Source organism: Manis pentadactyla, chromosome 9 (assembly GCF_030020395.1).
Source record: "Manis pentadactyla isolate mManPen7 chromosome 9, mManPen7.hap1, whole genome shotgun sequence".
Lineage (NCBI taxonomy): Eukaryota > Metazoa > Chordata > Mammalia > Pholidota > Manidae > Manis > Manis pentadactyla.
Genome location: NC_080027.1, coordinates 51405732 through 51421620, shown reverse-complemented (window position 1 = coordinate 51421620; position 15889 = coordinate 51405732). Strand labels below are relative to the sequence as shown.

The window sequence follows — 15889 nt, the reverse complement described above, 5'->3', positions numbered from 1 at the left end:
TCAAGCAATGGGCATTCTTAAAGAAGACTGTACTGTTATTAGCTGCTTCTGCTCATCTCTCAATGTGTCAGCCTCGTCTTAGTAAACCTGTGTTCTAGGTTCTTGACAGAGATATTATCTCAGCCTCAAATTTCCATCACCTAATTTTTATCAAATATTTTTGGAAGAACACTCCTGGCTTTATCCCTAGATGAAGACAGCCCCACAGAAAATTGTGGGTTTTACAAATCTGTCTTCTATTTCTTTGGAGCTGTGCTTTAGTGCTTTGTCCATACATGATTTAAGATCTAAAAAGAGCTCAGAGATATCTCCTATTTCATTCTAAAGGGATGCCTTTGAGATGGTTGTTCACTACATACTAAAGTGTCCACCTGAAGAAGACTGACATGAGAAATTTCCTTCATACTGCCTGGTAGTCAAAGAAAGCCTCACTACCCCTGAAGAATTTATATGAGATTTCCACATAGGAACTGTAAATCTTACTTCTAAGATTATGTATGTTCATTTTTCACCTTGGACACCAGGAAGCTCAAAGTAAATTTTGTGAGTCTACTTTAAGAACCATGAAGGAGGACCTAAACCTCCACATACATTCTAACTGGCCCCCAATTTGTTGTGAACATTTGGTCTTTTCAGATATTTATGTATTTTGGACCTTAATGTATTTTGCATTTTCTTATAAGCTATTTCTTATCTTTTGGAGAATGAGATGAGGTAAAAATCAATAACACTTTCAGCTGATTAGATCTACTTAATACCCCAGCTGGATAATAAGTAATAGACTGCCCAGGGTGGCCTGTGCCAATCCCAGTGTAACTGCTTTGGATTCTGTTCTTCCCTTGACTGGGTCTCGCCGGGTGGGAGAGGCCCCTTCCTGTATGTCCTGGAGCACCCTCCATGCTCTTTTTCGCCACATTTAGACAGGGTATCTCTGGGCTTCTTCAGTGTGCAAGTGCATATCTTTAACTGATCTTTTGAGTATCATCTATCTCAAAGAGTTTTTCAAGTGCTTTATATTTTTTAACTTAATCCTTCTGAGGTTATAGTTGATTCTGTTTCATAAATAACAGAATCAGGTGCTCAGATTGACTAGGGAGCTTCTCTCAGAGACACACAGCCAAGAACGGATTTTTCCCTTAGTACATACCTCCAAGGCTGGGGTCAAGCATCCCCCACCAGAGCCAGAGCTCAGCGTGCTTTTGGAGCAGTGCATTGAGATAGGTGGAATATCCTCGATGCCTGTGGTCTATGGAAGGTGAGGCCATCCAGGATAAAATACTGTGATTCAAAAGGAAGCAGGGCAGGGACTCCAGGGCTCCAGTCACTGCCTGAGCAGCCTCCTGCATCCACATTTTCTAGAGAAATGGCCTGCAGAATAACTGATGCTGTACCTTGATGGGGTGCCAGTTTCAAAGCTGGGTCCATTTGCAAGTGACTGACAGTTTTCTCATCACTGAGGATTCTTCACTTCTCCTTCACTTTCTCTTCCTCTCTAAATCCTTCAGTCACCAGCTGATGAGATGCTATGGTAGGGCTAGAAATGTTAACAGTGTGCAGTGGAACAATTTAAGTCATTTGTGTAAGGCAGAGAGGCAGCGCACATGTGCTCATGCTGACTCACCTAATGTGAATCACTTACAAAGTCCTGCTGGTGTCCGCACATAGCCTGTCAGCCCATGCTCCCACTCTCACTAAGGGAAGGCCTTCCAGCTCCTGGACATACTAGTTGTTGATGTGAAACCAGGTCTTAGGTCACCAGCTAAGACCTCTGCTAAGTTCCAGACCCAGACCATGTACTAAGCCCTACCTGTTGGATATCTCCCCCTAGAGTCCCACAGACACCTTATGATCAGTTTTACAGTAAGGAATGCTTTTCCCTTCTGAAACCAGCTGGTCCTCCGTACCCCATATTGATGAGTAGCCCCACCCCATCATCAGTCAAGCCAGCTGACATCCAGATTTCTCCCTCTTTCCTACATTCATAGTTCACCTGTGTCTAAGTTCTGCTGGTTTTCTACCTTCAAACAATCCCTTCCCTCCTGATACTCTTGTCCAGGTCTCACCATTTCTCACCTGGATAGAGCAACAAGCTTCCCAGCTGGATTCCTCAATTTCCACCCAGTCTCCTCCAATAAGTCACCACACAGCTGCCTGAGTATTCTCGTTAAAAACGCAGATCTGCTCATACTGCTGTCTGCTTAAAATTCCTCACTGACAACCTACAGATAAAATCCAAATCATTTATCATGCTATCCCAAGCCCCAGCGAATCTTTCCAAATGCACCAAGATTGGCATGCAGAATCCAAGTTGGGGAAGGGTGGGAAAGTTGGCATGGATGTGCAGGTAGAAAGAGAGATTGGGTCAGCAGTTCAGAGTTCAGGGGTCAGAGCAGCTAAGATACAGACATTCCATCTAGATGGGCAGGCTGAGCACTACTTCTCTGGGTTAAGACATATGCAACCACCACCAGAAATGATAGCTGGTCCCAGTACAGGAGCTGTCTGCACTGCCCTGATGAAACAGCCTCCTTGGAGTAGCTGGGGAAGGTAGACCTGGGAGGGTCCCTTGGGGAAAGAGGCACACACCAGCTCTGGCAACAAAGGGAGAGGACCAGATCCTCCTGGTAGAAGAAGGCACCCCTGCTCCTACTCCTCTGGCAGCCCCCATGAGACAGCCCCTCTATTAACTGCTGGCCCATCTCCCCACACCCCTGCAGGAGCCCTGCCCTCATCGGCTGCTTCATTGTGGACCGGCAGTACTTCCAGGAGATCGGCTTACTGGACGAAGGCATGGAGGTCTACGGAGGGGAGAATGTCGAGCTTGGGATCAGGGTGAGCAGGGTTTCTCACCCGTAGGGCTTGGCTCAGCTCCCCAAAGGGTGAATGAGTCTAAGGGGTGGAGAAATGGGCTCAAGGTTGAGGGTTATGATTCTGAATGTCCTGGCCCTAGTCAGGGTCCATTTGTGTGTGATCAGGGCTGATGAGGATGGGATAGACACACAGGATGGGACCTATAGGATTTGCAGGAAGAAAAGGACTCCAGAAATTGCTGGCAGAGGGTGAGGACATGGGAGAGTTGAGCTCCCAACACAAGAGAACAACCTCTTTGCTAACACCAAACATATGCTTCTCAGAGATGAGCAGAGGTATGCTCCAGGAGGAGACTCTAGGCTTCAAAGGGAGCCGGACAGGAGTGCCCTCAGGGTCGTGTCCCCTCAAAGTCACCTCCCCTTGGGTTTCTCACTCTGATACTCTCTCTCTTCTCCACAATGGCCCACAGAACTTACATAGAAACTTTGTCAATAAAGGGCTACGGGGAAACAAACACATGGGCATAACAGGGCTGTTCCTCCTCACTGGCAAAACACAGCCAGGTTCCCTCCATGCTGGTTTCTGACCATGTGCTGGGCAGACCTCAGGCCCCTTTATGCCTCACACCATTCTCCAGGGGTAGCCACCATCCTGCCCCAAATTACAGAACCCTTTGCAGCTATCAACCTGTGGCATGGATCCACAACAGGCACCATTTAATTTCCCTGGAACTATGAAAGATAACTCAAAAATGAACCCTTCCCCTGTGTCTGAGGGACTGCTTAGGTCCCCAGGTGGTAGGCAGGAAGGTGATAGCAGATACAATGAAGGAAAGAAGCTCACCCCTCTGTCCAGGTTGTGGTCCCATGCTCATGAAAAACCTGACATTCAAGCTGTGGTCCGTCCCCACAATGGTCCCCACTGCCCTCTCCATGCGGATTTCTAAGCAGCCTGCCACACCCACGTCCTGCTCGCTCACCAGCCCTTGGAGAGGACTGGACCTTGTACCCGCTGGTGTTCATGGCGGTCACCCTAGGTGCCCCTCCTCACTGCCAGCCCTCCATGCTACCACCCCCGCATTTGGCTGGTTCCTAGGACTGGAGTTCCTTCTTTTGTCCCTTTGGTCTTAGCATCTGTATTTGGCATCTCCAGTTCCTAATATTTGGCTCCTACTCAAGGACTCCAGCTTGATATAACCTCCTCTCAGCTCTTAACTTCCATAACCCTCCCACCCCAGTGGGCAATCAGCTGACCCTAGACAGCCCTCATCCTGTCCTGAAGGGAGACTGACCACTTCCAGTGGGCATCTCACAGCACCTACCATGGCCTGGTAGGCACTGTGTGGGCCTGACTTGTCACCCAGACTTAATACTGAGCTTTGAGGGCTAGCAGCAGGAGCAGCTTGTCTGAAGCCAAGCTTAGAAAACGCTTCCAGACACCTGTATTCACAGAAACCCCGAGAAATTGCTTTGGAGGCAGTCAGAATGCACAGGCTTATTGAGAAGCCAATATATTCATAGAGGACAGCGCCTATATAATCACCCTCATTTCTCCAGCTCTCCCTACACCAGTCATTTATTCACCATTTGCGTCCTTGCCATCTTATTCCAGTGCCGCTCCTGGATAAATGCTTGCCCACAAACATAATATTTTTCACTAAGAGCTGCTGCCAGGAATTGGCAGAGCGGGCAGGCCCGCCTCTAGTCACTTGTGTTCTCTGGGTAAAAATGTCCGGGAACAGAGAAAGGGATTAGATTTGTGAACTCTGCTTCCAACATGTATGCGAGTCAATCACAGCAAGGTGGTGATTTCTGGCTTTTCCTTGCCTAGATTACAAAGCTGTTCTGGAGCATATGGGCCTGGGTGAGGCTTTCGAATACTCACTAAGCATATTTGGGTGGTTTTGTGTTCAGGGTGTAAGACGCAGTATAAAATGTTACCTGGCTTTTCCTTTCCCCTCTCTGTCTTCCCTCCCACTTAACAGACATGAAGGGTCATTGGCATTTAAGCACAGGTGGCTTTGAAAGCAAGGACCTAACAACCTGTTGGCTGGCAGAGCTAAGAACAGAGAGGAAAGGCTAATTAATTTGAATTCCAATCCCCCCTTAAAGGGATACAGAACCACTGACCACCTCTAAAATTCACATTTTATGTAGTTATTAGTGTTTTTCTTTCATATTTTCTGAGTTAACATCTCAGGATTGTAAGTAAAAATGAGAGACATTGCTTCACTCACCTCATTTATTCAGAGGCAAATATTCAAAATCCTGAACCCATTTGGAACACAGGAAGAATTGTTTGCAAAACCTGGACCTGGCACTTTACTTATCTGGCATTTACAAAACACCCTAAAAGGTAGCTGTTATTATAATATCCCTTTTAGTCAGATAAAGAAATTGTAGAAGTAACAGCTTAGGTATGGTCTGAAGGTCACACAACTTAAGAGAGGTAGAGAAAAGACTCACTCACAGATCTTCATGACTCAAAAGCCTAGATAAATATGCCACAGTGGTCCAGGGATAAAAATCCTTTGAGCACCCCCAGAAAGTATGTTAATGTCCATATAGTAATTTCCTTCTACTTTATTTACAGTTATGTCTGCTGAGTCCCCACTTAAAGCCTCATTCTTATTTTACATGCAATTGTAATAAGCCTTTTTTTCCTGATTTCTAAGTCCACAGCTCAGTAGGAAAAAGAAGGCAGTTGCTGTAGGTAAGCAAAGTGAGAGAGAGAAATAAGAGCTGACACTGAATGGGAAACAGAAAGACTGTATAGGTGATGGCTATAAAAATGCTAGAATATATCAGAAAGCATTCAAGAGCTGGCAAGGAATTAAGAAATTGTTAAGACGTCGTGTGGTCCCTTCAAAAATACGTCGCAGTTCTAAGCCCCGTACCTGCAAATATGATCTTACTTCTCTATGAGAAGGAAAATTTAGAGATAGACACAGCTGGAATATTGACCCGGTGAGGATGTGGGCAGCATTGGAGTTATGATGTCACAAGCTAAGGAACCCCGGGGGCCGCCAGAAGCTGGATGAGGCAAGGAAGGACCTTCCCCTAGAGGTGCTGGCGCGAACATGGCCCTGTCCACACCTGATTTCAGACTCGAAGCCTCCAGAACTGAGAGAATAAATGTCTGTTGTTTTAGGTGATGCAGTTTGTGGTGTTTTATTGTAACAGCCCAGGAAAATTAATATTGAGACCAAAACCTAAGTGAAAGTAGGAACCTTTAATAAGCCTGAGTCTGTTGTACTTGAAGAACCTGATGAGCTTAAGCTTACATTTCTCAACGGCATATAGTACAGTGTATAGAATACAAAGACTAAGACTTGCCCAAGATGAAGAGCTTAACAAAATACCCTCTCTCACCCCCTGTAAATTGGACTCCAAAGGCCAATTTTCTTAGCATAAAGATGAGCTAGAAATACTCCCATCCCCACCTGCAGTGGTCGGGTGAAGATGGCCTCTCTAAACCTCGTGCCAGGAAGATAGGAAAAATTCTCCTCTGTGATTCCCTCCCTTGGATTTATAACTTAAAATACTTCATGGTCCAGAAAATTTCAAAGGTAGAATTTAACTTAGAGTTTTTGGAAGTTCTTAAATATCTACAAAAAATGTCTACAAATCCTCTCTGGGGAAAGTCCTATTTAACCCAGGCCACAAAACTCCCCATAGCTAGGGTTCCAAGGAATGTGAGTTCGCATTTTTGAAGAATCACAGCAGGCAAAGGTGAGAGACGCACCGAGAGCAAACGCCAGGAAAGCCCGGAACTGCCAGCTCTCCTCTACAAGGTCTTCAGGCATCGGGTCTTCAGACACAGGATATAAAATGAGTTGCATACTATATTTACATAAATAAGAGATTGAAAATGTGAATAAGAAGCAAGAAACCATTAAAAAGATCAGTCATAGTTGGATAAAAATAGAATTTCAAACATGAGAAATGCAAACATGGAAATTAAAAGCTTGACGGATTAAACAGCGAAAATCAATAGTTTAATATAGTCTCACCATTCAGAAACTAGGACTAGATGGTTTCACCATCAAGCAATGCTAAACTTACAAGGAACAAAATATTCCAAACCTATGCAAATTATTTGAATATAGAGTGAAGAATACATATGAAGTGACCAAAAGCGCAGCAGCTTGGACCTCTTTCTGCCCAACGTTAAGGCAGATCCTTGTGTTCACAGCATAGCACAGAACCACACAGTCATGATGAACTTAGTAACAGTCCTGAGTCATATGGAAAAGCCTAAATTGTATTCTGTGTACTCTGTAAAATAAGACAAAAAGGACATACACATATTTAAAGGTTTCTTTGGAAAATGTAAAACGTCAATTTTCTGGTATTGAAAGAGGCAACTCCTCAGTTATATGGAATTGACATTAAGAAAACTGATCTGGAAGCCTAGCCTCCTAATTATTTCTTGATATTCAGTTCTTCAATATGAATAGCAGCTGTCTCCACCTTTCTGGAATGGGAACCATAGATTAGAATGCCACAACTGTGCCCATGCCCTTCCCGTGGGGTCCAGGCAGGCAGGAGATGAGGGCGACCTCTCCTCTCCACCGGGCCCTACCTGTATGTGGCTCCTGCCTGGATTGAACTCTTTGGAACACATCACAGACGTGAGAGGCTCTCAGACACGGCTCTCTGTTGGACCTCCACTTGGACATATCCACAAGTCACCAAGTCCTTGTCACCCATATTACTCAGGCCCTAGTGCCAGCCTTGCCTCTTAACTGCTGCTGATTAGCCTTATCATAAAGTCTGGTGTAGAATCTCTCCCTCTGAATGATTCTGTCCTTTCTGCCTCTGTAGCTGAGCAACATCTAGGACAGAAGGAAGGACAACTGACAAGCTCCACTTTTTGGCTTTGGTGTCACCAACAAATCATTTAAGGTCCTTCTTATCTGGGTATCCTTACTGAATAACATAATAAGGCAGAAATTTGCATTTGAGAATTCTCAGTACCTCAGTACCTCTTATGACTTTATTCTAAATCCATGGCATCCTCTATTGTTTTGGTCTACCAGTTTCATCCTGTCTCATAAGTCTTCTTTCTCAGCCACAGAGAGTCTAGTATCTCTCCATGGCCTGGGAAAATGCCAGTGGCTATTCCACTGGGAATGTGGGATGAAGGAAGCAAAGAAGGTAGGGACAGAGTAGACTTCACAAACTGCATAGTCACCAGGTATCAAGAATTCCTTAGTCCCTGGACGAGGTCCATCTGTGGCTTCTCTATCAACTAAATAACAATGGCAAGTGCCTTTCATATATATTTTCAAGGTTCTCTACTTACAATTATCCTATTTAATGCACATAGCAACCAAGTGCTATAGGCAAGCCAGATATTATTATCCTAATAGTGTTATGGGATTAAAAATATTTATGTTAGCTAAAAAAGTTATTTCACTCTTATGCTTCATTATCTCATTATTATAATCATTATTTTACAATAAAGATAGAAAGAAAGCTATCCAAGTATTTTGTAAACTATAAAAGCTCTGTATACAAAATATATGATCATATCTGTTATACATGTAGATATACATGTTGCATAAATACACTACCATGCAGTTTATATAGTACTTTAGTTTTTTAAACATGCTTTATACTGAACTTTTTATTCAGATAACACTCAGGAATCCAGACTGTAAGCAAAGAAAACTCTCTCAGGCTAACAGAATAGGAATTTATTGGAAGGCTGTTGGACATCTCAAAGAATTAACAAGAAGTCTAGAGAATCAGATTTAGAAAACAAATAGAAACCAAGAGAGAGACTAGACCATGAGAACCACACCCAAAGCCAAGTGGTTAAGAACAGTCCATTCAGGACTGACCCCACTGCCACTTCTAGGTGATCCTGCCAGTGAATACTGGGCACCATTGCTTGGGTCTTCTTGACATTCATCAAGATTCAGAGTCCTGAGAGTGAGCATGTGGATGGCTAAACCTAGGTTATACGCCTATGCCTTAGCTTCTGGGGAACACGGGCAAGTAATATATGCCTCCTTTCAGTTTCCATCAGACCAAGACTTATACATGACGTGTTTCCTCATATAGGAAGGGGATTTAGAACCTGGGTTTAAAAGTCCTTTTCAGTAAGTAATATAAAATCTAAGGTATTGAGCTCCATATTCCAAATACTTTATCATAAATGGGATTTAAAAAAAATACTTATTATGGAAAATCTCAAACATATGCAAAAATAAAATAGTATAATAAATTCCCTTGCATCCATCACCCAGTTTTAACCATGTCAACACACAATTTGGTTTTAATCTCTACCCCTACCCAATCCTCCCCTAACTGCAGTTATTTTGAGGCAAATCCCAGACATCAGATCATCAAAAAATATTTCAATATGCATCTAAAGTAAATAAGACCTTGTTAAAAAATATGACCACAATACTATTTTCAGTTCTAAAAGTGTTGAAAAGAATTCCATAATACCATCAAATATTCAAACAGTGTTCAGATTTCCTTAATTTTCTCATAACTTTGTTTTATTTTAAAATTTGTTTGCCTTGAGATCCACTTGGTTGTGTCTTTCAACTGTCTATTAATTATTGAATTTCTCTCTCCATCTGCTTTTTCCCCCCTGCCTTATTTTTAAAGAGAGCAGGTGATTTGTCCTGTGGAGACTCCCACAGTCTAGATTTTCCTGATGGCATTCCCCTGATGTCATTTAACAGGTCCTGCCCAATATATATCTTTTAAATTGGGAGTTCAATCTAGAGATGTATGTTCAATTTTACAGCAAGAATATTTCATGGGCAATATTTGTATACTTCCATATGAGGTATATGTCTAGTTGTCTCCTCATTTGTGATGCTAGCTGTCTTTGCTAAATGTTGCTTAGATCAAATAACTCATTAGGGGCTGCAAAAGGGTGATATTTTTATTTCATTCCTCATTTATTAGCTTTTATAAAGAGATATTTATCACCACCCATTCTTTGGTTGCTTGAAAATACAATAAGATTCTTTTGGAAAAGTCAGAATAAATAATTCTATAATAGCTTTCAAAATAATGAATTGATTCTCTACCATCTTCCAAAGGGGACCAATTAGCTTTTTCAGTATTATTATGAATTTATAGGTTTAAATATTTTTGATGTATTTCAATTCATTACATTTAATATCCTTACTGAGTCAAAAGTTTTCCACCTTTGGCCGTTAGGAGACAATTGACATTAGTTCCTGAGCCCTTTTGCCTCTTTAATGGCTTCCCTGCCATTTAGGGGCGTTCCAGGTTCATGTATACATTTCCTGCTCCAGACCTCATTTCCTTAAGGAGCCGGCTTTCTGTTAGTGAGAAATGGTATTTAAAAATCACAATCTGGGCACTAGAGGTACTTATTGCTACCGGGTTTGTTCATGCTTCTAGGTCTTTTCAGCAGTCAGAACTAGAAATGTTTGTTATTTTTGCAGAGATAAAATACTCCAGGCACTCATGATGATCTCTCATTTTCAAATGTAGGACTGTAGGGGTTTTACTTAACCTTATCAATCTTATATCTACATTTCCCTTCTTCTACACTAAAAGTTGTGGCCTTTAATGACACCAGCATAATTACAAAATTATGTATTTTATTCCCTAGTATGTATTTTACTCTCTCAGAATACTCATGATAACACTATCACCAACAATATGATTACTAGAAACAATTAAAATTTTTTTGCATTTCTTTTTGTAGTTTATATTCCACTAGAGATATACGAATTACTGTGATTTGAAGTCATTTGGAATAGCTCCTCTTTGTGTGATTATCCTACCAACCTAATAAACAGGTTCATTTATTTCATTTGCTTTTGATTTTTAAGAATTTTTTATATGTAACTTTTTATAATTATGAAAATATTTACATAATTCTAAAGTCAAATCTACAAAAACAAGTATATTCAAAAAACTCTATCTTCTATCACTGTCCCTTTCATCCTGTGTTCTTACTACCTCTAACATAAATATTTCTTTATTTCTTTTACTTTACACTTCAAAAAATATAAGGAAATATGTATGTGAATATAGATGTAATCTTTCTTAGATAAATGGTAAGTTACCATTTACACTTTTCATTACCTTGTTTTTTTAGCTTTATGTATTTTTTTCTGAAAATTATTTTTAATAGTATATAGTTTATTCCTCATTGTTTTTTCATAGCTGTGTAGTACTCCAGTGCATGAATGTCCCATAGTTTATTCTACCAGTTTCCTTTTGAGGGCATACTGCTATGATTTATAGCCTTGTGCATTCATTCCTCATGTTTTCACTAGCTATTATTTGAATTCCTGAAAGTGGAATTGTGAGGTCAAAGGGCAAATGCATGTGTAATTTTGCTGGATATAGTCAAATATCCCTCCAGAAATGGTAGCACTATTCCCACCAAGAGAGTTGTGGAATATTTGGATATTTGTCAATCTGTCAGATGAGAATGGCTTCCAGAGTAGTTTTAATTTGCATTTCTCTTATTAAGAGCCTTTCATATGATTAAGGCCATTTGCATTTCTTTTTCTGTGAGCATTTTATATCTTTGGCCCATTTTCAAAAGGATTGTTGGTCTTTTCTCTATTTTTAGAATTTCTTTACACATCAGAAATGGTAATACTTTGCCTACCACATATATTGCAAATATTTTCTCCCCGTTTTGTTACTTGTCTTTTGATTTTGCTTCTGGTTCTGTTTTTTCCATGCAAAGGCTTTTTTTTTTTTTTTGGTATAAGCAAATGTACCCTTCTTCCTTTCAGAGTTTAGTCATAGAAAAACTTACCCACTATCAGATTTGGAACCTACTATGTGCTCAGTAAACAGGTTTATAATTTTAAGGCCAGTCAAATACAAGAGAATATATTCTATATGTCTCAGAAGATCAGAGCTATCATGTTTTGGGGTGGCAGTGGGGGAGCTCTAATGAATGTAGTTATCAGTTTAATTTAAGAAACAAATATTAGAACCATTAAAAAAAAAAGGAAGGGATGCCTAATGGAATAATGGGCTCCTTATAATAGGAAATGAACATGATCACCTCTTGGTATCACTAGAAAGATGGATGAGATTTATGACTAACACTAACAGTTAATTGTGATGTAGCAGTAATTTTATGTGAGCTACTGTCCTAAGTGCTTTCCATGTATTAACTTCCTTAATCTTTGCAGCAACCCTATGATACAGGTAGCATGATTATTCTCACTTACAGGTGATATACTGAAGAACAGAGAAGTGATGTAAGTTGCCCAGGGTCACATGACTGGTAAATGGTGAAGGTGAGATTTGAACCCAGGAGAATGGCTTCAGAAGCCATTATGCCTTCCATAAGTAGGCATAATATAGTGGCATTCATAAGAAATCTGGCAAAATTTCTCTCAATCTCCCTTGTGTGTTCATTGATTTATGTATTCATTCATTCATTCTTCAAACCACCCACCAGATTCTGGGAAACTAGAGGTAAATGAAAGAGTTGGCCTTTGACTGGCTCTCCATCTAGCTGGACAGACAACTACCTTACCATCGTCTAGGTCTAGTACAATAGAGGATTTATAGGAAATGTCATGAGCTTGAACAGAATGCTTGGACCGCCCCCCTCCATTTTGATGTCAAGGGCTTCTGTGTTCCTTGATCCACCAATGGCAGTCATACAAAGTCCATAACCCAGAAAACCCAGTCACATGTTCTCTTGAGCTGTTCCTAGAATATTTTTTAAAAACAAAAATGGAAGACCATTATTCTTTTTCCAAACCATGAGTAATAGTAAAGATAATCAACACAAACTAAAGGGTTAAATAAAAATGAACAATGAACACAGTAAAAATTTTAAAAATGAAAAAATTAATTAAATAAAGAAATATTGACAAATTTATATAATTTGATTCAGGAAAACTAAACTTGGTTGAAATCATGACCAGAAAAAAACACTGGTGGAGGCCCTAACTATAAAATATGATGTGGGTAAAAAAGAAAATAGTACTGAAGGATAAATCATATCTTAGCTATACTATCAATGCAAAAAAAATTAACCCCGATGAAATTAATTCTGGTGAAACAAACCCAGAAAATTCATATAAAATAAAATAAAATTATACTATATAGAAAATTGACCAAGAGGATTAAACTGCCTTAGTGACATTTACTCCATATATATTTTCTAGTTGAAAATTCATCACGGTGGATGTGATTTGGATTAAAGCTCTAAGTAAAGCACAGTCGCTGAGGTCAGCATGGCGGGGGTGAACTACCCATTATGCACTGCAGCAGCACCCAGGAGGCAGTGACCTCTACCCGTGGAACTAGACGGGGGCTTCGCAGGTGATTTAGGCTGGGTCCCCAGGAACGAGTGTGTGTTCCAAGAGCACAGATAAGGATGATGAGCATTCCAGAGAATTGGGGTGACATGGTAGAGTCACAGCTGACAAACGGCATGACTGTGGCTGACCCCTAAGGTTGGGAACTAGATCTGTAACAGGACATGAGGCTAAAATAGAGGATCAGAGACAGACAGGGAGGAGTCCTCAGATGGGGAAGACAGCTGGTCTCTGGCACTTCACAAGAAGTCTTTGTGGGCTCTTTGCTCATCCTGGCTTGGCCAACATTTTCATCAGTGACTCAAGCAAAGGGGAGAAAGTGCACCTATCGTGGAGGACCTCGCGCTAAGCTCAAACACACGTTTCCATGGTTTACCAGTATTGGATTTCCTGGGTCTGGAATGTCTAAGATTGGATTTAGTGACATAAGCTCTTGGGCAGTAGAAGAAGTTTATTTCATAAAGCAGATAACGTGCTCTACAACTCACAGCAGTACTGGCCACAAGTCTGGAAGATGATGATAGTAATAATAGTAATAATAATGAAAGTAGGGACTTCTGTTTATTATATGCTATTGCCCCATCTCTTTGTGTTTATTATCTTATTAACTTTATGTGAGACCTATGAGGTCCATGTTGTTATCCTTATTCTGTAAATTAGGAACCTTTAGATAGCAGGATAAGATACCTCCCCAAATAGCTCAAGATGAGAACCAGCCTGAGTGGTTTCAAAGCTCATGCCTTATCACTGTGTCATGTTGCTTATCTACCACTGCCTTGAGGGCTTAAAATCATCAACGGCATAAAGCTTAATTTCAGGGACTAGCCTGGGCCTGCATTGCTTTGGAAAACCATCACGTACAGTTTCAGTGTTTGATGATTCAGCCCAAATCCCTAGTGGGAAATGGGGCCTGGGTTAGACACCACCACAGGGGCTTCACAGAGGTCCCGGGAAACTTCAAAACTCGGGGTGACAAAGACAAGGGCTGAGTAGACAGCCAGAGTCCAGAGAGCAGAAAAGAGGTAGACTGAGGAGCTGCCACATGAGAGGAGCCAGAAACAGATGGGGAGTCAGAAATCTGGGTTCAGGGAGCCCGAGACTCAGAGGAGGAAGAGGAAGCAAAGAAGGGTCTGTAGTAACTTCCTAGAAGAGGCATCACCACTGTTCAAAACTTTTACAAAATGCTCCTATGGTTAAAGGGCTAGAGACTTTGCTACAATTACCAGTGAAAGAGGTCCAGGCAGGTCAACGTGTGCTTTCAAGCCTGCTGTGTACCGACACACATGTAAACTCTGTGGCTGTCCTCAGAGGCCTTGAGCGGAGGGATCTGAGTAACCTCAGCTCGCTGCCAGCATCATGGCTGTTCCCACTCAGCTACAAGGAAGATCATTAAAAACCTGGCTACCACAGTTTCCGGTAAATCAGCCGGTCTGTGGCAGCACAGTAAGAAAGAGTGTGGGCACCAGCATTCCCACTCCGCGGAAAATGTCTCAGGAAACCACCAGCTGCAGCATCTCATAGAAAAGCTGCAGGCACAGTCTCTTACCTCCCATCCCTGGAGACAGAGAAAATTAAACACCTTAAATTGGATTTCAGTCTCTGGTTACTTCTAAATGTTGTGATTGGTTCTAGCCAGCTGAAGCTAGAGTTCAGAAGAGTCTGAGAGCTTGGAATAATACATCCCTCTGTGTGTGTGAGTGTGTGACTTCACATGCTGGGGGGCAGCGAGCTGTTCTGCGTCATTTTGTCATGAATTGGAATCTACTTTGGATTGTCCTTCAGCCACTGTTATGCAGTAAAGCCTATAGAAGGCTGAGAGCTATACAGTGGAATCAGTATTCATCTATGTGGTCTTCTGAAGCCAAAGACTTCAAGCACCAAACATAGATTGTAAATTTCAAGGTTTTGTCCTTCCTAAGTGACTCAAAGTTTTACCAAACATTGTCCATGTGTTACACTAGCACTATTTTGGATGCTAATAATAGCTTGAGTGATCATTGGAAGTCAAGACCTAGCCTTTCCTGGTTCTTATAAATGAGTTAGTTATTAAAGGTTCACCAAAGATGGCATTGAAATTTAAAGCCCAAATGGGAGACTTGAATGTGCCATTGATGAAGGCAAGGGTGTTTGGACAGAGAGCTGCTTGGAGGGGGAAATATGGCAAGTTTGGTGATGGAATAACAATGTAATCCATCTATTCACCCATGCAGTGAGCATTTACTCTGATGCCTGTGTATGCACTTGTCAATGGGGAACAGAAGAATGCAATTCCTGGAATCTTCCTTGAGCAGGAAGCCAGAACTACAAAACTAAGGGCAGAGAAAAATCATGGAGATGAGACCAAGGTATCAGTTGTCCTCTGTGGGTCCTCTGAAGGCAAGAGGATGGAGGAGCCCAGTGAGGGTAAAAGTGAACTGAGAATAGATTTTAGATTTAAGTATGGGCATAGGAAATGTGGAGGAGGGTAGGGGGGCAGGGGGTGCCCATAGTTACAGAGAATAGTTGACTAGAAAGATATGTACTGGATTGGTGGAAAATCACAGATGTCAGCGGAAGGCTTCATTTCAGGAGTATAACAGCCAAGCTAAGATGAATACTAACAATAATCGCTACCATCTAGCAAACATTTACTTTGTGCTTAGGGTGTTTACATAATACTAGACACCGTGCTGAGCACTGGTTATAATGTGATGAACAGGATAGGCTAGGTTGTGCCCTAATAGAGCTTACATCCTAGTGACTTTCATGTGATAAGTCATTTACTGCACCCCA

At 41.5% G+C, this 15889-nt stretch overlaps 1 protein-coding gene across 4 annotated transcripts in view; it reads left to right on the top strand.

Annotated features, from left to right (window-relative positions):
* The window catches only part of GALNT18 (polypeptide N-acetylgalactosaminyltransferase 18), a 312633-nt gene that overhangs the window by 226976 nt on the left and 69768 nt on the right, over positions 1–15889 (top strand). For all 4 annotated transcript variants that reach the window (XM_036918017.2, XM_036918018.2, XM_036918020.2 and 1 more), the window contains exon 6: positions 2718–2832. In XM_036918017.2, the coding sequence (XP_036773912.1) occupies positions 2718–2832 (115 nt within the window). The remainder of the gene's footprint in view (positions 1–2717; positions 2833–15889) is intronic.